This window comes from Pseudorasbora parva, chromosome 8 (assembly GCF_024679245.1).
Source record: "Pseudorasbora parva isolate DD20220531a chromosome 8, ASM2467924v1, whole genome shotgun sequence".
In the NCBI taxonomy this organism is placed as follows: Eukaryota; Metazoa; Chordata; class Actinopteri; order Cypriniformes; family Gobionidae; genus Pseudorasbora; species Pseudorasbora parva.
Genome location: NC_090179.1, coordinates 43,963,809 through 43,991,308, shown reverse-complemented (window position 1 = coordinate 43,991,308; position 27,500 = coordinate 43,963,809). Strand labels below are relative to the sequence as shown.

The window sequence follows — 27,500 nt, the reverse complement described above, 5'->3', positions numbered from 1 at the left end:
TTATAAGCCAAAACCACAATTTGTACCAGGCTGTAAACATGTTTTTTTCTGCTTTAAAGTTGAGAATTTTAACATGGGGCTCAATGAGATTCTGCTCCCTTCTGGAGCCTGCCCCTAGTGGCCAGTTGAGGAATTGCAGTTTACATTACTTCCGTATTGGCTTCAAGAGAGATCGCGGGAGGTTGCCGCTTGCTCGGGAATAGCGGGTTGTCTCAGAGAGTGATTCGTTCATTTTGAACGAATCTTTATTATGACTCGGGACTAGCGGGTTGTCTCAGAGAGTGATTCGTTCATTTTGAACGAATCTTTATTATGACTCGGGAATAGCGGGTTGTCTCAGAGAGTGATTCGTTCATTTTGAACGAATCTTTGTGACTTCGGGACTAGCGGGTTGTCTCAGAGAGTGATTCGTTCATTTTGAACGAATCTTTATTATGACTCGGGACTAGCGAGTTGTCTCAGACAGTGATTCGTTCATTTTGAACGAATCTTTATTATGACTCGGGACTAGCGGGTTGTCTCAGAGAGTGATTCGTTCATTTTGAACAAATCTTTATTATGACTCGGGACTAGCGGGTTGTCTCAGAGAGTGATTCGTTCATTTTGAACGAATCTTTATTATGACTCGGGACTAGCGGGTTGTCTCAGAGAGTGATTCGTTCATTTTGAACAAATCTTTATTATGACTCGGGACTAGCGGGTTGTCTCAGAGAGTGATTTGTTCATTTTGAACGAATCTTTATTATGACTCGGGACTAGCGGGTTGTCTCAGAGAGTGATTCGTTCATTTTGAATGAATCTTTATTATGACTCTGGACTAGCGGGTTGTCTCAGAGAGTGACTCGTTCATTTTGAACGAATCTTTATTATAACTCGGGACTAGTGCTAAGTGCTTTTTACTAAAAAGGTTGTCAACTAGTGTTCTATACGGTGACAAGTCACGTGACAAAAGCTCAGCCATCAGGAAGTGAGTGCCCCTAGGTTGACTTCATTATTTCGCCGTAGACGTCAATGGGATCGCTCTGTCCATTTCTTTTACTGTCTATGCATTTATCAAGGGCAGGTATTGCGTACACCTGGATTGCAGAGGTGCGCACAGCTTCATAAATCAGGTGGTGAGAGGAGTGTAAGCATAATCTTACGCCATAACATACGCCCGTATCTACGCAAGATTGATAAATGAGGGCCAATGTGTTTCCCGAGTATTAGATTTTAACTTGGCCTATTTTGCAAACAAAATGATTCTTGTCGATTTCCTTAGTGGCTTCTTTTTAGCTGAAGCCAACATGAGTCCACACTTCAGCTCTGTATACTGCAGGAGCGGAATAATGCTATCGTCTTGAGAGCTGGGTCTGCTAATGCAAACACTAGCGATGCACGCACTTTCACCTTGCGCTTCTCCGGCTCCGCGTCCGTTATACGTTCTGAGATAACACTGCCATCTAGCGGTTGGGTGTTATACAGTCTGTGGTTTAAACCGAACACAAAGCCACAAATCTTGGATGTAAATAAATAAATATATAAATATCGATACAGCGTTTTTGAGAATCGATACAGTATCGCCAAACATAATATCGCGATATTCACGTGTATCGATATTTTCTTACACCCCTATTTTTTACTGTAGTTGCACACGATAAGCACCACTCACATTTTCTTTATAAAATGTACGTCTAGTTTAAACTACACTGTGAAAATATTTTGTTGGTTTAACTTAAAAAAGTAAGTAACCTGGTTGCCTGGTTGAGTTTATTGAAATAAAAAATTTGAGTTGATACAATGAAGGAAATTTGTTTAATAAATAGAAACTCAAAATATTATTGTATCTGAACCACATAATAAATGTGATAAATCATGAAAATAGCACAATTTGGCTGCGTCATCACAAATAAAACACACACACTTACCCAATATGCTTACAAAATCTTTTAATAATATTTTAATAAAGGTTGCCGAATCTCAAAAAATGTTCATTGTATTAACTCAAATTTAAATTTCAATGAACTCAAAATTTTAAGGCAACCAGGTAACTTTTTATCTAAATATTTTTTTCCAGTGCAGGATACCTTTCTCCGTGTGCTCTATGATTTGTCGGATGGCTTTCTTCAGGCTGTTTGCGCGTAACATCAGCTGCTCACGGGGTTTGAAGATGGCGGCAGGAGGGCGAGGGGATAAAGGAGCTGTGATTATGGGCGGGGCAGTGGGCGGAGCCAAAACCACACCCTCCCCGTCAACCTGCTCCTCTGCGATGGTGGGCGGAGGCGCGGTCATCACGCTGGTGGCCTGGGCTTCCTCGTTAAGCGTTTTCAGTAACGAGTCCAACTTTTCTTTAAGCACACCACACTGCATACAAAAAACATCTTGAGTTACTCATCAGCCAATCACAGGACACTCCCAGTAGGGCTGCGCAATATATCGAAATTATCACAATATCACAAATGTACGTAACGCAACGACACGCAATATCTGAAAGATTTTAATAGGCTACTTCAACGTTGTGAAAAGTGTCCGTTTTAGGTCGACACATATAGCAGAGAATAGACTGGACACACGACTGTTACTTATGGGACTTGCTTGATGTTAAAAACAGTTATTAAATGCAATAGCTTGCGAAAAACAACAACTTGCAGTCTTGTACTGTCTGACACACACACACACACGTTTGTTTTTGTGACATGGGGACATTCCATAGGTGTAATGGTTTTTATACTGTACAAACCGTATTTTCTATCCCCTTACACTGCCCCTACCCCTAAACCTACCCATCACACACACACCATACACACCATACACACACACACACACACATACACACAAGTTTGTTTTTGTGACGTATGGGGACATTCCATAGGCGTAATGGTTTTTATACTGTACAAACCGTATTTTCTATCCCCTTACACTGCCCCTAAACCTACCCATCACACACACACCATACACACCATACACACAAGTTTGTTTTTGTGACATATGGGGACATTCCATAGGCGTAATGGTCTTTATACTGTACAAACCGTATTTTAAGTACCGATATTAAACCGATACCACACGGTCTGATTTATTGCACGTGAATGAGTTCAATTATGCAAGTTTTGAGTTTATAAAGTGGGAAATTACCACAAATGTTTGTTAGTAAAGTAATCAGCAAAGCTTATCACATCAAATCAGTCGTTTGAAAACTTTCTTGTGAAAAATAATTTCAGCAAAAATCTCTCAATGAGCAAATTTGGTTTCAAAAGACATCGCACTACACTAAAGCAATCTGCATAATCCGATTCAACATTTCACGCTCGTCTCAGGATGGATAACGGAAATCATCTGAACATGCAAGAGATTTTATAGCATTCCATAATAACAATTACCGGAGATATGAGCTAATAACGACATACACACACCCCTGTAACTTAGAGCTCACACATTACACATTAAGTTTCCTTAAACAGTCAAATACACAGAATTATGTAAAATGAGGACATTACCCATGTCCCCACTTTTCAAAAGGCTTATAAATCACACAGGAGGAGTTTATTTAGAAAGTAAAAATGCAGAATGTTTCCTGTGATGGGTAGGTTTAGGGGCTGTGTGTGTGTGTGTGTGTGTGTGTGTGTGTGTGTGTGTGTGTGTGTGTGTGTGTGTGTGTGTGTGTGTGTGTGTTTATACTGTCCAAACCGTATTTTTAATCCCCTTACACTGCCCCTGCCCCTAAACCTACCCATCACTCACTCACACACACACACTGCCCCTGCCCCTAAACCTACCCATCCCTCACTCACACACACACACTGCCCCTGCCTCTAAACCTACCCATCACTCACTCACACACACACTGCCCCTAAACCTACCCATCCCTCACTCACACACACACACTGCCCCTGCCTCTAAACCTACCCATCCCTCACTCACACACACACACTGCCCCTACCTCTAAACCTACCCATCCCTCACTCACACACACACACTGCCCCTGCCTCTAAACCTACCCATCCCTCACTCACACACACACACTGCCCCTGCCTCTAAACCTACCCATCCCTCACTCACACACACACACACTGCCCCTGCCTCTAAACCTACCCATCACTCACTCACACACACACACACACACACACACACACACACACACACACACACACACACACACACACACACACACACACACACACACACACACACACACACACACACACACACACACACACACACTGCCCCTAAACCTACCCATCACAGGAAACATTCTGCATTTTTACTTTCTAAATAAACTCCTCCTGTGTGATTTATAAGCCTTTTGTAAAGTGGGGACATGGGTAATGTCCTCATATTTCACCCTCTCCTGTAATACCTGTGTCATACCCATGGCATTACACACATTTGTGTCCTCATATGTCACAAAAACATGCCCACACACACACACACACACACACACACACACACTAAAACATGCACACAAGCCGCTGTAGAAGATTTTTATTATTGAATTTAATGTAAAATAAGCTGTAAATAACACACCATTAGATATCGGATGTTTGCTGAGGTTGTGTTTGCCCTGTATTAAGTTCTTGGGGACCTTGACAACGTTCTTGAAAATAACATGTAGAAGATGTATGATGGACAGAAAAAGATCTGGGAATGTTGTGACGTATGAGCCAGGAAACCAACTGGAAAACTAGCAGAAGGTTGTTACCATTTTGGGAAAGCAGCTGTGTATATATGCTAGGTAAACCAAAGAACTGGAGTTGTCTCCTGCAGGGGAAACTCGGCTTTGTTAATTTGAATAAAGTCTTTCTGAAATCAAATGATCTTTGGGAAATGATTTTTGAGAGAAGAAAATTTCCAACACCGCCTCTCTTAAAGCCGCACTTGGCTACTTTTGCTCTCGGGGTCCCCCTACAGTTGGGAAAAAATATTGTCCTCAACTACTGTCGTAAGCTCTGTCCTCCTACAGCAGGGGATGCCATCGCGCGTGCATTTGTTGACATGACAGCCCTGATAGCCCTGAACTAGTGATGCGCGGGTCGTCTCATAACCCGCGGACCCCGTATGTCTATTTAATGGTCGCGGGTGCGCGGCGGGTTGTAAAAATATATACAGTGGTGCGGGGCGGGCCAAATAACTTCATAAAAACGTCCCGCGGGTCGGTGCAGCACTAACAGTTCCCCTGAACACTGCAGGAGGAGTTCACATGCAGGAGTTCTTCTGGTGGCGCGTGTGAAATGTCTTCATCAGGTACAGTTAGTGGCAGATGCTTCAGCATGTCATATGAATATCATTTCATGGGTTTTATTTTTTTCAAACGCCAAATAATCACAATGCTCACGTTTCCAAGCCAGCGTCATTATAGTAGTCTATTGGTTAGCGTTTTACAGAATCTATATGATACTTCAGTTCAGTGTTTGAGTGGTCGGTAATCACCGTAACGAGCAGGACAGCATCGGTCGGGCACGCCTCCTTCAGCTCACGCCGACGAGCAAACGCTGGTCACATGTTGATCCTCGTCCGGCCTTTAATCCCAGCACTTTTTCGTTTCCTCTTATTGCTTTCCTCCAACAAAACCTTTTCTTTCTTATTTGTCTGTGCTGCTTCGGACATGACTATATTATCCGACGAACAAAGTTGGGCTCGCACGTCCGAATGTAAGGAAGTGTGTGTGTTGGTGGAAGTGACGTATATGCCGTAAAGCAGTCGAATGTTGTAGCTCTTTTTGTTCTCGGGTTACTACCCGAAACCCGAAGTTTAAAAGTACGATTAAAAACGATACAGACCCCGTCAGGCTATGGCAGACGTGTCATTCAACCTATTGTAAGTCGATTTATCATCACAAGAGTCTTGAAAATATATTATGAAGGTTGAAAAGTTACCTAGTGCTTCTTTAAAGCCTGTGATACCTTCAGTTCTGTCTCGTGTTTTATTACACACTCGAACTACCAAATACACACATTTTTTACATACATTTTTGCTAAACCACTTTGGTCACTTTCAAAAGTTGTAGCGACGCTGTCTTTTCCCAGAGAGAATGTGAAACACAAATGGTATCATTTTCAGTTTTTAAATAATTTTTTTGAATATAATTTAAATAGATTTTACACACTAATAGCAATATCGTATCGCATATCGAATATCGCATTATTTAACATGGTATCGCATTTCGCATTTTTCTTCAATATCGCACAGCCCTAACTCCCAGCCTCAAAAAGCCAATCAGAAAACAGCAAGACAGCTGATAGCCAATCACAGCTGACCTTTTTAGCCATGACCTCTGATTCTTCTGAATTCTCCGTGTTCCTCTCGTATGCACGTCCCACTTTGGCTACAAAATCCTTTACCGTCTCGCACAAGACTCTGAAAAACACACTTTTATATAAGCAATGCACACAAACAGAAATACACAGCGATGTACATATAACAGTCCGTACTTGGCGGAGGAAATGACCACAGAGTGCTGATCGGATGTCAAGATTTTGGAGAGATGAGCAGCAACGGAGTCCTCATAGGTCAGAATGTGCTGCACCTGGAACAAAACAGCCAATCAGAAGAGAGGAACACAGAACAGCCAATCAGAAGAGAGGAAACACAGAAGAGCCAATCATAAGAGAGGAAACACAGAACAGCCAATCAGAAGAGAGGAAACACAGAAGAGTCAATCAGAAGAGAGGAAACACAGAAGAGCCAATCGGAAGAGAGGAAACACAGAAGAGCCAATCAGAAGAGAGGAAACACAGAAGAGTCAATCAGAAGAGAGGAAACACAGAAGAGTCAATCAGAAGAGAGGAAACACAGAAGAGCCAATCAGAAGAGAGGAAACACAGAAGAGCCAATCAGAAGAGAGGAAACACAGAAGAGCCAATCAGAAGATAGGAAACAGAAGAGCCAATCAGAAGAGAGGAAACACAGAAAAGACAATCAGAAGAGAGGAAACACAGAAGAGCCAATCAGAAGAGAGGAAACACAGAAGAGCCAATCAGAAGAGAGGAAACACAGAAGAGCCAATCAGAAGAGAGGAAACACAGAAGAGCCAATCAGAAGAGAGGAAACACGGAAGAGCCAATCAGAAGAGAGGAAACACAGAAGAGCCAATCAGAAGAGAGGAAACAGAACAGCCAATCAGAAGAGAGAAAACACAGAACAGCCAATCAGAAGAGAGGAAACACAGAACAGCCAATCAGACGAGAGGAAACAAAAAGCAGCCAATCAGAAGAGAGGAAACACAGAAAAGACAATCAGAAGAGAGGAAACACAGAAGAGCCAATCAGAAGAGAGGAAACACAGAAGAGCCAATCAGAAGAGAGGAAACACAGAAGAGCCAATCAGAAGAGAGGAAACACAGAAGAGCCAATCAGAAGAGAGGAAACACGGAAGAGCCAATCAGAAGAGAGGAAACACGGAAGAGCCAATCAGAAGAGAGGAAACACGGAAGAGCCAATCAGAAGAGAGGAAACACGGAAGAGCCAATCAGAAGAGAGGAAACACAGAAGAGCCAATCAGAAGAGAGGAAACACAGAAGAGCCAATCAGAAGAGAGGAAACACAGAAGAGCCAATCAGAAGAGAGGAAACACAGAAGAGCCAATCAGAAGAGAGGAAACACAGAACAGCCAATCAGAAGAGAGGAAACACAGAACAGCCAATCAGAAGAGAGGGAACACAGAAGAGCCAATCAGAAGAGAGGAAACACAGAAGAGCCAATCAGAAGAGAGAAAACATAGAAGAGCCAATCAGAAGAGAGGAAACACAGAACAGCCAATCAGAAGAGAGGAAACACAGAACAGCCAATCAGAAGAGAGGGAACACAGAAGAGCCAATCAGAAGAGAGAAAACACAGAACAGCCAATCAGAAGAGAGGAACACAGAAGAGCCAATCAGAAGAGAGGAAACACAGAAGAGCCAATCAGAAGAGAGGAAACACAGAAGAGCCAATCAGAAGAGAGGAAACATAGAAGAGCCAATCAGAAGAGAGGAAACACAGAACAGCCAATCAGAAGAGAGGAAACAAAAAGCAGCCAATCAGAAGAGAGGGAACACAGAAGAGCCAATCAGAAGAGAGGAAACACAGAAGAGCCAATCAGAAGAGAGGAAACAAAAAGCAGCCAATCAGAAGAGAAAGAAAATCAGAAGAGAGGAAATATAAGTTAAGAGGACATCAGTTTAATTACATTCCTATTTTAAAGTATTCCCTATATGTTTATAATCAAGTATAGTATTTATTTATGTTTCATTGAGTCTTCATTTTAATTAGTGATTGAGCGGGATCAAGATTTGTTTTTTAATTCTCCTTTTGCGGTCCATAAAAGAAAGGAGGACATAAAAGAACACACAGTAAAGGAGAGTAAATGATGATGCTAATTTTAATTTTAGGGTGAACTGTCTCTTTAAATCAGCATACCTCCGAGTCCTCACTGTAGTTCTCTGTTACCGTGGAGCTGGAGTGTTGCCGTGGTAACTTGGTCTCGTATACCATAATACTCCATCTAGGAGAAAATGAGAGCGTTGGGATGTTTGTCCAGGATTGTGTTGAACTGCTTCAAGCAGGTTTTCTGGAGTCGACTCCATTTACTTTACATCAAAACAGGAGCACAAATCAGACAAAATTGCAGTTGTTACAGACTTAAACAAGTTCCCCCCCGACCTTATAATCCCCTTATTAAAACCGTGAACTTTTAGTGTGAGCTAGTCAAATAAAAGTTTCAAAGCTCTTTATAAAGCTGCTGTCACTTTAAGGCCGAATGCACGGATCCAATACACTGATACACATCTGATATTCTCACACTGTTCACCTTCACTGAAGACATAATCAACTTTGTTTATGTGAATATTCAACAAAATGAACATTTTGACATCCGTCTTCTTCCATTTTGCTCTAAACTATAAATCAGTGTTTAATAAATGCTGTGAAATCATTGAACTTCACGAGACTCTACAAGAGTGATTCCTGAAAGGCTTTCTGCAAAAACCCAAACACCTTTAAAAGAAGAAAAAAATCATCCTCCGACTATCAGAGCTGCGACAGAAACGACTTTTGACCTTGATGGAAATGTGGTGGAGTAAAAAGTACGATATTTGTCTTTCAGATGTAGTGAAGTTAAAGTCATAAGTTTCCAGAAAATATAATACTCAAGTAAAGTACAGATCCTCAAAAAGTGAACTTAAGTACAGGACTCAGTAAATGTGCTTAGTTTATGTCCACCTCTGGCCTATAAATCTAGACGCACCCTAGCGGCAGCAAATCTAATCTGCCGCGAGTGTCGTCTAGCAACTCTTAATACCCATCTGAGCTGTAAACGCCAAACTCTTGCCGGGCCAATCACATCGTGTATAGAGCCGGTGGGCGGGGCATAATGACGGCCGAGTTGCGTTTGCGTGCTTCTAGTAAACACAGAAACTGGCGAACGGCGGTCTTTCGAATCAGCTTTGACCGCGACTCTGGAAGACTTGGAGTTAAGCTTTTCTCTGAGAAAAGAACAAAGAACGGCACTGAAGTCATTCTTAAGAAGGGAAGATGTGTTCGGAGTTTAGCCGACCGGATACGGCGAATGTTTAATCTGTCAGCGAGCTCTGCTTCACCTTCGTTGCTCTGGTTGGTGTAGCGCTATCCTATCGCGTGCAGAGGGAGTTTGAAAGACAGCCGTTTATCCGCCCCTCGGATTGAGCCGTCAATGGGGAGTTTCCAGACCAAACATCTTGATTTGGGTCCGGCTTGTCAGGCTAGTCCACCTCTGCTATGTAGCCTATAATAACAAACTAAACGACTTTTCTATTTCTAAAGTAAGCACTCAAATAAATGTGTGACAGCTCTCTGACACAATGTACTGTCAGTGTCTGAATTCCTCGCTTCATTTCTTTCACTCCTTGCTATATATGCTATATATATATATTTATATATACTTATGGTTGGACGATATCTCGATATTTAAATATATCTTTTTTAAATATATATTTTTTAAACTCGATATGGATTTTGACATATCGTATATATTGATATATTGTTTATATTTAATTCTGATTCCGCCACTTTGCTTGTTTTGCCTTCTCTGTGCTCGCTCGCGCGCCTCCCGTCTCCTTGCTTATGTTCCCCCTCCCCTCGCGTGTTGTCTCATTAAACAGCCAGGTGAGGATTAGTTATCAAGTTGACAAGCGCGCGCATTGTTCAATACTCAATTTAGAGACCATTAATTTCCTTCTAACACAACTGCTTGCTTAAACTCATAAAGAAATATTAATGTTCATCATAGTCGCAAGTTTCACCCACAGTCAGGTGATTGACACTATTGGTGCGAGACGCACTCGCAGTCGCAATCATGTCAGTTTATGACTTGTTTCTAGCTGATGATCGCATATTATTTGAAAACATTTAAAAATTATTGCAATATCGTTATTTTTATTTTGTCAGCTTTATCACTGGATTATGATGAATAGGTCTATTCATGTTTTAACCAAGAGGGAAATACGAGACATCCCGATGTCCTGAGACACAGTGCTCTTCTGTAAGGTGTACTGTAGCCATCATATTAGAGCCGACCTTCTGACATTCATATTTCGTTCTGTAACTGGAAAAGAAGTGAAGCTCGCCTCACGTGTAGCCTACATGATCCGCATGATGAGGCGCTCGGTCACGCTTTAGTAAAGAGCGCGACATCTACTGTTTGAATTTTGGTACAAATTTAACAGGAAGTGGTGTTATGACAAAATCAGTTTATTAATATCTCAGTCATAACCCCATCTTTCTGCAAAATGCTTACTGTTTACTTTAACTGTAAAAAAGGGTTTTGATTCGTCTTTTGAAAAGCATAAAATGAATGAAAGGATGGCTATATGTATTGTAGGCCTATTATTTATTTTATTTTATAGTTAAATTATTATTATTTATGTAATCAGGGAGTTTTTTAATGTCACAAAAGCACTTAATTCCTACATGAACTGACTACCACTTCAATAAATAAAAAAAAGAATTTGTGGTATTTGGCATATTTGTATTTGCTGTAGTTTTTGGGGGGTTATTTTTCCTGTAAAGATATTGAGATATATATTTTATACTGAGATATATTTTTTGCTCCATATCGCCCAGCCCTATATATACTGTATACTGTATATATTGCTATATATACTGTACTCAAATGCCATGTACTTATAGGGATCAGAGAATCAGTAAACAAGTGAGCGATTTCAGACACAGCAGCAGATTTGACACAGAGAGTCTGTGCTGGAGTCGACCCTGACCCTGGGGCTATTCAGAGTCGAGGACTTGAATCTTTTGGAGTCGACTCCCCATCACTATCAGGCACACACACTGACCTGTCCAGCATTTTGGTACTGGCTCGCTCCAGCTTCTCCAGGATTTGGGGCAGTTGTGTGTCGTCATCGCACGCCGAGCCCCAGCCCAAAACTCGCGCCAGGTCATTTCCGGTCCCCAGAGGAAGCACACCCAGCTGGCACTGCTGAGCAAAACATCAAGACTCTTGACACACACACACACACACACCTGTAGAGCTTGGGACTCGCAACATGACTCATGATCATTGGGTAAATTCCCAGAAAATGCATGAATGGACGAAATGCGATGTGCTTTGGATAAAAATGTGAGTGTAAATATTAAGGCTGACAATCGATTAATCGCGATTTATCGCACGATTGTCATGAGTTTACTTGCGATTAATTGCAACTTAAAGGGTTAGTTCACCTAAAAATGAAATTGGTGTCATTAATGACGTTCCCTAATGTTGTTAGGACCTCCGTTCATCTTCACACACAGTTAAAGATATTTTATATTTAGTCCGAGAGCTGTCCATGTCCAGAAAGGGAATAAAAACATCATCAAAGTAGTCCATATGAGACATCACAACCGTTTGAATCTTTATTTGAGGATTGAAAACAAACCCAGAAGAGAAGACAATGCTGAATAAAGTCGTAGTTTTTGTTATTTTTGGACCCAAATGTATTTCCGATGCTTCAAGAGACTCTAATTAACCCACTGATGTCTCATATGGACTACTGTGATGATGTTTTTATTCCCTTTCTGGACATGGACAGTATAGTGTGCATACACTTGCATACGCTCTCGGACTAAATATAAAATATCTTAAACTGTGTGTGAAGATGAACGGAGGTCTTACGGGTGTGGAGCGACATTAGGGCGAGGAGTTAATGACATACATTTCATTTTTGGGTGAACTAACCCTTTAACTCACGATTATCGTATGATTGTCAACTTAATTGCACATTTTTATCAGTTGTAAATGTATCTTAAAATAATATTTTTCAACTTTTTAATACTCTAATCAACATGGGTATGGACAAATATGCATGCTTTATGCAAATGTACATTTTTTATTAATGAAACCATACTCAGAGCTTGAAGACTAGATGTGAAGATGTTTTTCAAAGAACTTGTTCATGTCTCTTAAGCCCAAGCTTAAAAATTCAGAATAAGCAGTGATTTCTCTCATTTTAAGAATATAAAGGGAGTTTTTACACTGGCAGTTTAATTCAGAACAGGGCACAGTTCGTATGAAAAAATGTTAATGTGAAAGCTGTCATGCGGACCCTGAGATCTCTTGCACTCGAACACTGCCGCGATTCACGCAAACAGTGTGAGAAACATGGACTGGGGAGCGCTCTAACGTCATTTGTTTCCTTAAAGCTACACTGTGTAACTTTTTTAGTTTAGTCTTAGCTAAAAACACTTCGTTCTTTCAAAAATATATGTGCTCATTAATGTATATTTACTTCTTTCAGGTAATAAAGTATTCTCATAAGTTTATAATATGCCATTGAAAACACATACGGGTGAGGGTTCGGATGCCGGTCGTCATGTTGCTCCTCCATCTTGAAAGTACAGTAGCCAAAGAGGGACATACCCGTAAATTCAAGCTTCGCCTTTCGCGTTTTAACACTCGATGGCACTCATGGACGAGGTCGAACTGGAAGTCATCTTAATCTTGGACTAAATCAGCCACCGTAGGAGTTAAAACGAAATCAGAATTGAGAGGAACAGAAACTAATATTCACTGAATGGTCAAATACCGTTACACCGCTAGATGGGGGAAAATATCACACAGTGGAGCTTTAACATCTATGGCCGCTCTCGTTTTCTCCAACTACGGGCAACGCCACGGATCAAACAGAAAATGTGCACTGGATTAATCGCGGGTCATTTAAATGAGTGCTGTTAAAATGAATTTGCGTTAAAAATATAAAAATGTAAATGCACTCAGAGTTGATTTTGAGGAGTGCACAAGACACATCACCACCAGACGGCAGTACAAGCGAAGAAATGTTCCTGAACTCAGCTGCCTCCTGTGTATGCCAGATTAGGATTAATGCATGTGATTTATTAATGTTCAGTGCACTATTTCCAGAGTAATTCCCATAGGCAAATACATGCCACAATCAATGCATGCACCACCGACTGTGTGACGATCTGTCACAACAAGATGCATATTTTATTATGTGAGCTTATGTGGCATTACAATTCATAACTGATGAACTTTATGACGTTATTGAACTGAGCTGAATAATGACAGTATTCCCAGAATTGGAAGTTTGCATCATTGATTGTCAATAACCTGTTAATAACTCAATCCTGTATGTTGCGGGAATGCCTTGGCTGTGAATTAAGGGGATAGTTCACCCAAAAATGAGAATGTGATGTTTATCTGCTTTCCCCCAGGGCATCCAACATGTAGGTGTGTTTGTTTCTTCAGGAGAACACAAATGAAGATTTTTATCTCAACCGTTGCTCGTATAATGCATGTCAGTGGGGTGTATTTCTATGAGAGCAAAAAACACACAGACATACAAATCCATATTAAACCCTGCGGCTCGTGACGACACACATTGATGTCTTAAGACACGAAACGATCAGTTTCTGTGAGAAACACAACAGCATTTGTGTTATTTTTTACCTCATATCAGACGAATCTCATCTAGTGATCCCAACGCCAGTACCTCTGTCGTATAAGGTGAAAATACTGGCGTGATCATAGATATATACATATAGAATCCTCATTAATGCCTGCGTGGATCGGTCGAATGAGGCATCTATGTAAATATAACTATGATCACGCCGGTATTTTCACCTTCTTCAACGGATGGCGTTGGGAACACTATAATAATAATAATTCGTTACATTTATATAGCGCTTTTCTAGGCACTCAAAGCGCTTTACATTGAAGGGGGGAATCTCCTCAGCCACCACCAATGTGCAGCATCCACCTGGATGATGCGACGGCAGCCATATTGCGCCAGAACGCTCACCACACACCAGCTGATTGGTGGAGAGGAGACCGAGTGATTAAGCCAATCAGGATAGGGGGCCATGATGGACAGGGGCCAATGGGCAAATTTGGCCAGGATGCCGAGGTTACACCCCTACCCTTTATCGAAGGACATCCTGGGGACACACTAGATGAGCTTCATCTGATATGAGGTAAAAAATAACACAAATACTGTTGTGTTTCTCACAGAAACTGATCGTTTCGTGTCTTAAGACATCAATGTGTGTCGTCACGAGCCGCAGGGTTTAATATGGATTCGTATGTGTGTGTGTTTTTTACTCTCATAGAAATACACCCCACTGACATGCATTATACGAGCAACGGTTGAGTTAAAAATCTTCATTTGTGTTCTCCTGAAGAAACAAACACACAAATCCCTTTAATGATGAAAAAACGTATTTATGGGTAAAATGGTCCTTAAACCACTACAGCCAGTGTAGTAGTAATTGTAGTTCATACACACATGCATACTGGGATTCTCCTGGAGCTGCAGAATGATTTAGTGTGTGTGTACCTGTGTGTGTACCTGTTTGTGTAAAGTCAGAGCGTCTATCTCTGATAAAACCCATCCCACACTGCCGTCGCCTCCACACACCAGAATACGAAACGTATCGAACTTCTGAAACAGACGCAAGCTGCGAAAGACACACACAAACGCATTTAAAGATGTCTAAAAACAAATATGCAATGCAAGATTATAGATTTTCATCGTTTGAGTGGATATTTACTATCTAAATATGGTGTGTGTGTGTGTGTCTGTGTGTGTCTGTGAGCGCATGTGAGTGAGTGTGTGTGTATGAGTGTATGTGTGTGTGTATATATCTGTTTGTGTGAGCATGTAAGTGTGAGTGAGTGTCTGTGTGTTTGTGTGTGTGTGTGTATGTATGTGTGAGTGTATTTGTGTGTGTGTCTATGAGTGTGTGTGTCTGTGTGTGAGTGTATGTGTGTGTTTGTCAGTGAGTGTGTGTGTCTGTGTGTGTGTGAGTGTATGGGTGTGTTTGTCAGTGAGTGTGTGTGTCTGTCTGTGTGTGTGTGTGTGTGTGTGTGTGTGTGTTTGTGTGTGTGTGTGTGTGAATGTATGTGTGTGTTTGTCAGTGTGTGTGTGAGTGAGTGTCTATAAGCGAGTGTGTGTGTGTGTGTGTGTGTGTGTGTGTGTGTGTGTCTATGAGTGTGTGTTTACGCATGCGTGTGTGTGTGTGAGTGAGTGTCTGAGTGTGTGTACATTTGTGTGTGTGAGTGAGTGTCTATGAGTAAGTGTTTACGTATGTATGTGTGTGCTTGTCAGTGAGTGTGTGTCTATGAGTGTGTGTGTGTGTGTGTGTGTGTGTGTGTGTGTGTGTAAGAGAGTTTGTATCAGTCTATCTATAAGTGTGTGTTTAAGTGTGAGTGTGTGTGTGAGTGTCTATGAGCGTGTGTGTGTGTGCGTGTTTGTGAGTGTGTTAGTATGTTTTGTGAGTGTGCGTGTGTGTGAGTATACAGTTGTATGTGTGTGTGAGTGTGTCTTACCCCAGATGTGGTCCTCCATTCATCAGATCAAACACCTGTGCAGGGTTCAACAGCTGTTTAAACCGCCGCAGAAACTTTACGCCCTGATTATCTCCACTCTTACTGTTGACGAACACCAACAACGGGCTTGTGCAGGTCGGAGGACACGTCGCCTTCCAGAACCCTACACACACACACACACACACACATGTTGGTCTATGTGGTTTACAGGGACTCTCCATAGGCGTAATGGTTTTTATACTGTACAAACCGTATTTTCTATCCCCTTACACTGCCCCTAAACCTACCCATCACACACACACACACACACACACACACACACACACACACACTACCCCTAAACCTACCCATCACAGGAAACATTCTGCATTTTTACTTTCTAAATAAACTCCTCCTGTGTGATTTATAAGCCTTTTGTAAAGTGGGGACATGGGTAATGTCCTCATATTTCACCCTCTCCTGTAATACCTGTGTCATACCCATGGCATTATACACATTTGTGTCCTCATATGTCACAAAAACAAGCGCACACACACACACACACACACACACACACACACACACACACACACACACACACGCGCGCACACGAGAGATGTGTTCCATTAGTCAACATGAACTAACAATGAAAAACTATTATTTATTAACTTCAGTTAAACTTTAAACATGCATCATCTTCAGTCTACTCTAAAGCATGCGAGCGCTTCATGATCTGAACTATTTCTGACATAAAGCCATAATTGGTCATTTCTGTGAGGTGATTTCTGGATAAGAGCTATTTCTGATGGAGAGCCCTGATTGGATATTTCCATGAGACAGCTTTTTGATTGGTCATCTCTGGCGAAAGCGTTGACACTGCAAAAAAATGCTCTTCTTACTTAGTATTTTTGTCTTGTTTCTAGTCCAAACATCTAAAAATTCTTAAAACAAGGAGTAATTACTAGACAAGCAAAAGTAATTTTAAAAACTCTCTTCATTTTGAGGATTTTTTCCCCCAAAAACAAGATAACAATTTTACTTGTCTAGTAGATGTTTCTTAATGTAAGAATTTTTAGAAATTTTGACAAGAAACAAGACAAAAATACTAAGTAAGAAGAGCATTTTATGCATTGTGCAGGAGTGCTCTGATTGGATGCTCACCGTCCGAGTCGATGCTGTTGAGGGCGGTGGGTGGGATCACGGAGACTTTACACTGACCCAATGGACACTTAGGAGAGAGCTGGTCCTTGCACCCAGCATGCACCTGGAGAACATACACACAGTTGATTGTCATCACCGTTAAAGGCTTAGTTCACCCAAAGATAAAATGTATGTCATTAACTCCTCCCCCTAATGTCGCTCCACACCCGTAAGACCTCCGTTCATCTTCACACACAGTTTAAGATATTTTATATTCAGTCCGAGAGCGTATGCAAGTGTATGCACACTATACTGTCCATGTCCAGAAAGGGAATAAAAACATCATCACAGTAGTCCATATGAGACATCAGTGGGTTAATTAGAGTCTCTTGAAGCATCGGAAATACATTTGGGTCCAAAAATAACAAAAACTACGACTTTATTCAGCATTGTCTTCTCTTCTGGGTTTGTGTTCAATCCTCAAATAAAGATTCAAACGGTTCTGAATCAGTGTATTGATTCATGATTCGTATCGCCAATGTCACGTGATTGCAGCAGTTTGACACGCGATCCGAATCATGAATCAATTCGCTGATTCATAACCGTTTGAATCTTTATTTAAGGATTGAAAACAAACGCGGAAGAGAAGCCAATGCTGAATAAAGTCGTAGTTTTTGTTATTTTTGGACCCAAATGTATTTCCGATGCTTCAAGAGACTCTAATTAACCCACTGATGTCTCATATGGACTACTGTGATGATGTTTTTATTCCCTTTCTGGACATGGACAGTATAGTGTGCATACACTTGCATACGCTCCCGGACTAAATATAAAATATCTTAAACTGTGTGTGAAGATGAACGGAGGTCTTACGGGTGTGGAACGACATTAGGGAGAGGAGTTAATGACAGACATTTCATTTTTGGGTGAACTAACCCTTTAAAGGGGTACTTCAGCTCTGGAAAGATGAATCTGTATTTAAACTGGGTCATTAATGTAGTAGAAATGTGAAATTATTTTTGAATTTGGCGCCTTCTAGACTGAGAAAAGACAGAAAATGTATTTTTGTCTCATGGGGATGAAAGACTACAATTCCCAGAATGCTTCGCTGCCCTGTGAGGCCATTCCCAAAGCCACCGCTACTGGATTACTGTGACTGAGATAGAGAACAGACACTACTATTGAATACTGAACGTGTCTGTTCAATATTACGGACGAGTCGCCGTGAGTCTCACAGCACTAACTCAGATTAGGAGTGAGATTACATTTAACGTCATAAATGAGCTCTCGTGATGAGCTGAGGAAATCACACTCGCGGCATACATTCACAGCACGTGTTCATTCTGGAACGTTTTCAGTTCATGCCTTTGGAAGCTTAACTTTCATAGAAATTGATTTGAAAAGTTAAAACACATATTTCATTGCTTAGCATCCGTTTAAATTAATGCCTAAAGCTGAGCTGAGTGCTGTGAGTGTGATCTCCATCCCTCATGTGCGGGTTGAAAACATGTGGTTAATGGCTCCCTCTGCTGGCTGTAGTCTTTAGCCTCTGGCCAAACATTTCAAAGATGATGCAAATATCGTCAATTTACGTCATGGGAGGAATTTTTCCAGAAATAAAATGCATAAATCTCTTGTCTCAGGGGGATATGAGGTGGGGGAGCACGATCATTTGATTATATGCTAGGGTTTCTACTGATACAAAGCCATATGCTAATCGCTGAAGTAACCCTTTAAACGAGTAGAATAAAATGTAGGGCCCTATAAAATCCGTTTTATTTTTTCCCAAATTCCGTTTTATTTTTTCCCAAATTTCGTTTTTTCCGTTTTAATTTTTGCAGATTCCTTTTTTTCCGTTAAAATGTTTGGCAATTCAGTTTTTTTTACCCTTTACTGTTATTTTGGTGAAAAAAGAGTTTGCTTTTAATGTTAATATAATAGAACATAAAACAAAAAATAGGAATGACCTTAAATATATCGAGGTAACAAACATCACATTTACTTTTTAGGACAAATATGATATTTGGCATAACACTGCACTTCAAGTACTTCAAATATTAATGGTTATTAGCTTTAAACTTTCCGGTAAAATAAATTATAATAGTTTATAAGTTAAAATGAAAGTGCTCCAGTAGCTTTTTCTTTCAAGTATTTTTTTTAAAAAAAGAACTAAAAAAAAAAAATCATAAGAATCATCTTTTACATACAGTACTATTAAGTAAAACATTTAAAGCTGAAAATTAACATTAAAAAATAACATTTCACCATGAAATCATGTAGTGAATTGTTCTGTGTGTTTAACAATCACCATAATGATATCCAGAGCTGTGAAAAATAAAAATACACGAAAACACAACACTGCCAGAAGTTTTTCCCCCAACTTCAAAGGCCCCTTTGAATGATTAAAACTAGATGCTTGATTTTAACTTTAAGGTTACTTATCATGTAAACTACCCATAGGCTACAGCATGTTAAATGCATGTTTGGAACAGACTAACAGAGGGGAAAACGGTCGCATTTGCAGCAGATATGCATTGCTGCCTAATGTGCCCATTATAAATCAAAGCACGAGATGACAGGGGTCGAGTAGAACACCGGAAAATCTGACAGAATGGACAATATTAGTCTGTCTGTGCAATACACGAGCCGCGGTTCAGGTGCGCGCGCGACCAATACTGCCTGAGCACAACGAGCGCGCGGCTCCCGCTCTCCATACGCAAAGCTGCCTGCGCGTGCAGTGTGAAACCGCCGTTAGCTTCGAGTTTCTTAACTTTTTCGCTGCCGAAAGCAGAGCCGTGGAGACCAACTTCGCCATACTTTCATTGTTTTGAAGGGCGAGCTGAAATGACGGGAGGGGTTGTGTCGCGGAGATTTGCTTCCCCCCGTCTGCACTTTCCTCAGACATACGTTCTCCACCCACACGACACAGAATTTCATTACAAATATGTACAATTCCGGGGAAATCTGCGTTAACACCAGATTCCGCGTTTATATGCAGATTCCGCGTTAATATGCCAATTCCGCGATTCCGTGATCGCGGAAATTATAGGGCCCTAAAAATGTCAGAAAAAACAAGCTTTCACACACTCACCATGGCTTTACACCAGAGACAGCGCCAGTCCTGGAGTCTCAGGACACTGCCGCAGGTTTTATCACACACTGTGCATTTGGCACTGACGGGCAGGTTCCCCTCCAGCCACTGATGAGGCATCGAGATCTACAGTGGAGAAAGGTGTTAATCAGAAGATTAATTAACTAGTTCAGAGACTAGCAGCCGAGGCTGTAGCCATTTTCAAAAAACATCTTAAAGGGTTAGTTCACCCAAAAATGTAAGTTTTGTCATTAATTCCTCCTGTGGTTGGACACCCACAAGCCCTCCGTTCATCTTCACACACTGATGAAGATATTAGTGTTGAAATCCGATGGCTCAGAAAGGCCTTCATTGACACCAATGTCATTTCCTCTCTCAAGACCCATAAAGGCACTAAAGACGTCGTTACAAAGCCCATCTCACTACAGCGGCTCGACAATCATTTAATGAAGACATGACAATAGTTTTTGTGCACAAAAAAACACGAAATAACGACTTATATAGTGATGGCCAATTTCAAAACAAAGATTCAAACGGTTATGAATCAGTGAATCGATTCATGATTCAGATCGCGTGTCAAACTGCTGAAATCACGTGACTTTGGCGATCTGAATCATGAATCGATTCACTGATTCATAACCGTTTGAATCTTTGTTTTGAAATCGGCCATCACTATATAAGTCGTTTTTGGGGAGGGTTTTGTGCACAAAACTCTTCTCGTGTCTTCATTAAATGATTGTAGAGCCGCTGTAGTGAGATGGGCTTTGTAACGACGTCTTTAGTGCCTTTATGGGTCTTGAGAGAGGAAATGACATTGGTGTCAATGAAGGCCTTTCTGAGCCATCGGATTTCAACACTAATATCTTCATCTGTGTGTGAAGATGAACGGAGGGCTTGTGGGTGTCCAACCACAGGAGGAATTAATGACAGGTTTACATTTTTGGGTGAACTAACCCTTTAAGACACATCTTTTCCATCTGCACCTGACCAATAAAGACTAGGACTTAACTATCCACAATTTTCTGTTTGTTTGTTTATAAAAAATATTTCGTTTTGTTTAAATTGTTTGTGTACTGCGCTCGATTAACTGAGACTTCTTATAGCACTTGCAGACTGTTGGCCTTGTTTGTTTAGTTGCTTCTATTGCTCTCTTCTTTTGTAAGTCGCTTTGGATAAAAGCGTCTGCTAAATGATTAAATGTAAAATATAAATGTAAATGTACCTGACCTTCTTACACACAATGGATATAACCCAATCCTAGGGATGCAACAATTTAGTCGCACACTTCAAAAAATACTCTTAGTCATTTTGTCTTGTTTCTAGTCTAAATATCTAACAAATCTTAAATCAAGATGCATTTACTATACAAGTAAAACGACATAAGATATTTTTTCTTGTTTTGTTGAAAATAAAATCAAAATGAAGTGAGTTTTTGCTTAAAACAGGCAAAATGATCTGCCAATGGGGTGAGAAAAATAATCTTGTTTCTTGTTTCCGTCCCAATCAGAAATAAGATTTTTTTTCTCACCCCATTGGCAGATCATTCTGCTTGTTTTGAGCAAAAACTCACTTACTTTAGATATTTTCCCCCAGAAAACAAGACAAATATCTAATATTTAAGAATATTGAGATATTTGGACTGGAAACAAGAAAAAAATACTAAATAAGAAGAGCATTTTTTGCAGTGCATCCGGTTGAAAATCGATACGGATGTGTGACGATGTAAGTCGGTTGAGATGTTAAACGAATCGCGATATGCGTTCTAAACCACAGGGACGGTGAAATAATATACCTCACCTCGCTTTACAGGCAACAAACAAGTTGTGGCTATTTTTACAGGCTGTGCGTGCACACTGGCGCGAAGGAGAGTGAAATAAACAAATGTTTTCAGTTCCTTCATATGGAAGTTAAGCGTGGGCGCACCCGTGTGCACGAGCCGTCAAACAGAAGCATGTCAAAGGAAAGCGCGTAGTTTAAAATTGAACTAAAATGTAAATAAAACTGAAACAAGCACTCACCCCATCCTCGTCCTCCAGTATGTCTTTGCCGATGGAGGCCAGTGTCGTCCATTTGCAGTTGTTAGTGGCTCGGACAGCACAACGCTTGTGAGCCTTGAACTTACACACTGTACAACACAGAGTTATATCAGTCGGCATAAAAGATTAGTTCCCCTGTGTCAATCCAAACCCGTAAGACTTTCGTTCATCTTTGAACACACAAATGAAGATGTTTTATTGAAATTGAGAGATTTCTGTTGTTAGATGCTTTATTTCCACTTTTCTAATATTTTGTCCATTTTTATTGAAAATAAATGCCTTTCCGATCTGATGTGTGATGGGAAAAGGGAGTAGCGCGAGTGTGGCAAAAGGCGGATTCGAACCTCTGGTCGATTTGTGTCAAAACTTAATGACATGCGTCTTACCCCTACTCAATAGCCACTTTAAATAACTCAGGGATTTCCATAATTTGGTCTGGCCCAATCAATCGTTTAGTAAATGGCGGTATATTTGTATTTAATGTAAATGGCATCTAACGTTAGCCTGGCTGTACCAGACTCTCGTACATTTCATTTGTACATAGAGTCTGGCCACTCTCCATTGACAAAGGTTTATTTCGGCGAAGGCGGGCACCCTGTTGAGGTTTAAAACTATTGGTTCTGCCCTGAGCCACTCTGGATCTGCCGTAACCAATCGCTATCGTTTGGTCGTGACGTATGTCATGCGCCCTTCGCCTGTTTCACTCATGGAAATCCGACAAAATAAAAGTGCACATGTGCCACCTCAGTAATAAAACTATAGGATAAAACCTAAAACTCGTGCGTTCGGATTGTGATTTATTCACGCCACGGTGGACAGGAGAGCTTTGTGATCGGGATCGCGGCGCTCACGTGGTCCGTAACATCATTGTATGCTGTAAATAAAATGTCATATGCTTGGTATGATAATAAATGCTGCTAAATAACCGACCAATTCAAATGTTTAAGTGCTTTTATTTTAATTAGTTTGAGCGGTGATGAAATATATTGCTCTTCTAAATACTTGCCAGCATTTTAAGGAAATACAAGTCTATAAATGCATCCTAATAACAGCAAAGCAACCGTATGGTGTTCTGCAGTGGTCACAAATGATTACAAACAGTGAATTTTGAAGTGATTTATTGTTGAAAACTCAAGAGATGTGGATTCGGACAGCTGTTACATCAACACGACCTTGTGTTTGTCAAAAGCAGTCGGTAACTCGGCCGGGGATTTTTCTGCGGGTGGTGAGAGACGGACGGCAATAAAATAACGGACCAGTCCCTGTAACTTAAATGATGGCAATACCTTCCCACCCCACGAGAAACAGTTACCGTCCGAATAGCTTCAGCCAACTCCTTCATCACTAACGAAGCGAAAACATCACATCATCGTTCTCAGCCACTCCCTCTGTTCGCTGATTGGACCGGTAAAAATTTGTTCGGAGAAAACCTAAGACTACACAGCAGTCCCAGACGTAGTACTGAAGGAAAATGAAAATTGAGTGGAAGTACGTAGGAGGGCAGAGCCAGGCTAATCTAACGTTACTCCAGTAAATATTCTGAGAGAGAGAACCCACCTACTTTTTATTTGCTTCCGACACTCATGTGTGTTACTGAATGATTCAGTGTTTTGAATCAGTTGAATCAAAGATTCAATCATTTATAAACGACTGCCTCATTCTTGAATGATTCAGCCGTTTGATCGACTCACTGACTCACTCTTTAAGACGGTCACTTGCCGCCACCTTCTGGCAGTTTAGCTTCATGTTTAAACATTCTTTCCAACTTTTCTTATTTATAAATTCCAAAAATATTTAAAATAATCTCATAACATTATTTAATGCAGTGGTAAAATATTAATGTAAATTATTTAATATGATTGGTAACAGCCCTATAGTGTCTTATTCTAGTTTAATTTATTGATCAAATTTAAGAATCTAAAACGAAAGCATAGTCTATAGTAAAAAAAAAATTGTATCTTTATAAAAGGTAAAAATATCACACATATGCAGATTTAAAATATGTCAAAGCTGATTGAACACTGGTGAGAATATTGCTTCAGAATAAATTATATTTACAACACACACCAAAAAAAGAAGACAGATTTACTTGCACGTGAACAGGCTTAATGTCGAGCCCTGCACAGATTTAAATTAGGCTTTTATTCACACATAAACATTGATCAGTGAACATAAACAGAAGCTCAAAGGTGCTGCGTAACATGAGAATGAACCTCATTGGTACTTGCATGTCATGCTGATGTGAGATGTGAATGAAAGCTTAAATAGACCATTTCAGAATGTTTGTAAACAATCGCCTCAAGATGCTTCCGGGTGGCAGAACGCGAGCGGCTTCTACTGACAAACTGAAGAGATCAGCCGGCTACTGTAAATAGTAACATAGTTAAGAACATTGCTGTTGATTAAAGTTGAAACTATGACGAAAACGTGTTGTGTTTGGGGTTGCGCCATCAGATATACAGGAAAAGGTGTAGGATTTTATCGATTTCATTCAGAAAGAAGTAAATATATGCAGCAAAACCTGTGGGTGAGGAGGCTAAAGCGAGTGGACGTCGTCAAAAGTGGCGCTACAGAGAAGTATTCTCAAAACGGTCCATCGACAAAATCATAGCAGAGCATAATTATCTTCAGCTGGGGAATTTCGAGACTAATATTAGTAAACTTTAGATCTCTTTTAACCCCTTACTATTCAAAGATCATACGGCCTCAGATTACTATTGTTCAACATTCACTGCTCATCACACATTATCTGGACAAACTGGAGTCTTTAATGGAAAGATTAAAGACTCCAGCTTTGATATTTGAACACTGTTTATGATAAAACTGGGTTGCAGTGACATTCAATTCTTAATTTATGTCAGGAGTGCATTATTATCGATCCGTTATGAACGATATTTTGAATAGATTATCAGACGCACTTTATTCTCTCGTCTTCACTGGCTCATTTGTGTTCACAGAGATCGCAAAGAACAGCTTTCAGTTTAGCTCTTAGTTTAAAAGTCCTCATATTTGGAGAAATATTGACATATCACGTTTGCAAAATATTTCGTCATACAGAATACCATTTCTATTCATTTCTCACGGAATTATTCGATATAAAAGAGTTAAAACATGCGCAGACCTCTCTTCTACTGTCTCGGACATTTCCTCATTCTGGCTCGAACGGGCCTATTCTAAATTTCTACGCGTGAACTAAGAAGTTAATAAACACACGATAACTATGGAATAAGGTTTTTGTGTGATTGTTCATGTGATTTCGGCTATTTTATATCAATAATGGATGTTTACATGACTGCTAACAGGTGTAGTGATTAGTTCCATATAAAATTATAAATATAACATATTTTAACATCGGGAGTTTGTGAGATATTGCAGATGCCACGAGTCATTAAAGTGGATCATTGCATCAAATCAGCTGGGAAACAGCATGACTGCACCGCGAGCCGGCCGCAATCACACAAGGTTTCGTGTTAAACACAGACACCGGAACTTTCAATGTTGCTGCTATAGCTTCAGATACAAAAAATAAAGAAAAAATGTGTGCAAAGGATTTGTTGAAAAGCAGAGAACAGGGAAATAGACTATCTACGATAGCCTAACATATTGTAATTCAAACAGCAAAAGTCACTAAAATAACTACTCAATGGTAAGCTGAAGCTCATTTAAAAATTGTGGTATTAGACTAGCACTACAGCTACTGGAGCAAGGTTAGGCATTTCATGTATTGCTATCTCCTGAATTAATTAATCGGTCCCTCAATAATCATGTTAACTATGTCTGAATACTAGCGTTGCCATAGGAACGCTTCGGCTTTTGCCACCCGGAAGAACGTTTATTACTGTTGTGACGTCATGGTGAATTGTCGTATTAAAGCTTTAATATTCATATAAGATGATTTATCATATAAAACGATTGTGTCAATTCAGAAAATTTGGACTAAACTGCTCAAATCATAAGATCTCATTAATTAAAACATCTTCATTTGTGTTTCAAAGATGAACGAAGGTCTTACGGGCTCGGAACGACATGAGGGTGTGCAAATGATGACAGAATTGTAATTTTTGGGTGAACTAATTCATTAACACATAAATCAGCTACACATTCTCTACATTCAATCTACACAGAAACCTCTACACTGCCAAAAATGCTCTTCTTACTTATTCATTTTGTCTTGTTTGTAGTCTAAATATCTAACGATTCTTAAATCAAGATGCATTCACTCGATAAGTAGAACGACATAAGATATTTGTTCTTGTTTTGTTGAAAATAAAATCTAAATGAAGTGAGTTTTTGCTTAAAACAGGCAAAATGATCTGCCAATGGGGTGAGAAAAATAATCTTGTTTCTGACTGAAATCTTTCTTCTTGTTTCCGTCCCAAACAGAAATAAGATTATTTTTCTCAGTAGGTTTGAGCAAAAACTCACTTACTTTAGATTGTTTTTTCCCCTAGAAAACAAGAAAAAATATCTTATGTGATTTTACTTTTATAGTAATTGCTTCTTGATTTAAGAATTTTTTGATGTTTGGACTGTAAACAAGACAAAAATACTAAATAAGAAGAGCATTTTTTGCAGTGTAATGATCAAATCAGAATGCACAGACCTTCGCAGGACAGCCCGTGAGACGTGACCCCAGACAGCGCCTCTCTGCAGACGTTACAGTACGTGGGGCGAGCGTGAGAACAGGCGTACCAGTTGTGCATCCCCGAGAAATGATCCATACTCAACTGAGTGGACTAGAGCAGAGAAACAAGAAATAAACTGATCAAACAGGGCTTTTATCATTTCAAATAAATGCTGTTCTTTTGAACTTTATATTCATAAAAGAATCCAAAGAGTTTCCACAGAAATATGAACACTGATAATAATCATAAATGTGTGTTGATCATCATATCCTCATATGAGAATGATTAGTGAAGGATCATGAAGACTGGAGTAATGATGATAAATTCAGCTTTGATCACAGGAATAAATCACTTTACTATATATATTTACATAAAACAATATGTAATTGCGTACCTTAAGGTACTACTATGAACCTTTTTGTGGTAAAAATGGTACAAAGTTATAATTTTATAATGTATAATGTACTATAATGTACCTTTAAGGTACTAATTTGCACTCTTAAAGTACTGATATGTACCATTTAGGGGTGAGTAAGGTACAAAGATGTACCTTTTCACTTTTGTACCTTAGGGTACCGCCCCAGTGACAGAACTGTACCTTCTTTTCTGACAGTGTGGTGTCACCTCAGATAACTCCGTCACTAAAAACATTGCGAAAAGGCGACTGTGGTCTAATATATTTGAAATAATAAAGCAGAGCAGATGGAGAAGCTCACCTCAAAGTGCTCTCTGTTCTGAACACTCTTCAGCGCTGCGATCCACTCCTCCATTTCTTTCCTGTTTTCCGCACACAAAACCAGCCGACGACACGGAGTGATAACCTACAGAGAGAGAGAGAGAGAGAGAGAGAGAGAGAGAGAGAGA

The 27,500-nt window shown here is 40.1% G+C and overlaps 2 protein-coding genes across 8 annotated transcripts in view; one reads left to right on the top strand and one right to left on the bottom strand.

The window, feature by feature from the left end:
• Positions 1–27,500, top strand: part of LOC137084878 (complement C1q and tumor necrosis factor-related protein 9) — a 367,307-nt gene that overhangs the window by 296,299 nt on the left and 43,508 nt on the right. The window lies entirely within an intron of this gene.
• The window catches only part of LOC137084873 (diacylglycerol kinase delta-like), a 73,852-nt gene that overhangs the window by 20,247 nt on the left and 26,105 nt on the right, over positions 1–27,500 (bottom strand). For 5 of the 7 annotated variants that reach the window (XM_067451405.1, XM_067451407.1, XM_067451406.1 and 2 more), the window contains 12 exons: positions 27,353–27,457; positions 26,615–26,747; positions 21,994–22,100; positions 19,976–20,101; positions 16,906–17,008; positions 15,766–15,928; positions 14,774–14,894; positions 11,279–11,421; positions 8,373–8,457; positions 6,408–6,502; positions 6,234–6,333; positions 2,067–2,343 (listed from right to left, as the gene is read on the bottom strand). In XM_067451405.1, coding sequence (XP_067307506.1) covers positions 2,067–2,343; positions 6,234–6,333; positions 6,408–6,502; positions 8,373–8,457; positions 11,279–11,421; positions 14,774–14,894; positions 15,766–15,928; positions 16,906–17,008; positions 19,976–20,101; positions 21,994–22,100; positions 26,615–26,747; positions 27,353–27,457 — 1,558 coding nt within the window. The remainder of the gene's footprint in view (positions 1–2,066; positions 2,344–6,233; positions 6,334–6,407; positions 6,503–8,372; positions 8,458–11,278; positions 11,422–14,773; positions 14,895–15,765; positions 15,929–16,905; positions 17,009–19,975; positions 20,102–21,993; positions 22,101–26,614; positions 26,748–27,352; positions 27,458–27,500) is intronic. The other 2 variants (XM_067451409.1, XM_067451410.1) reach the window with 2 other exon arrangements.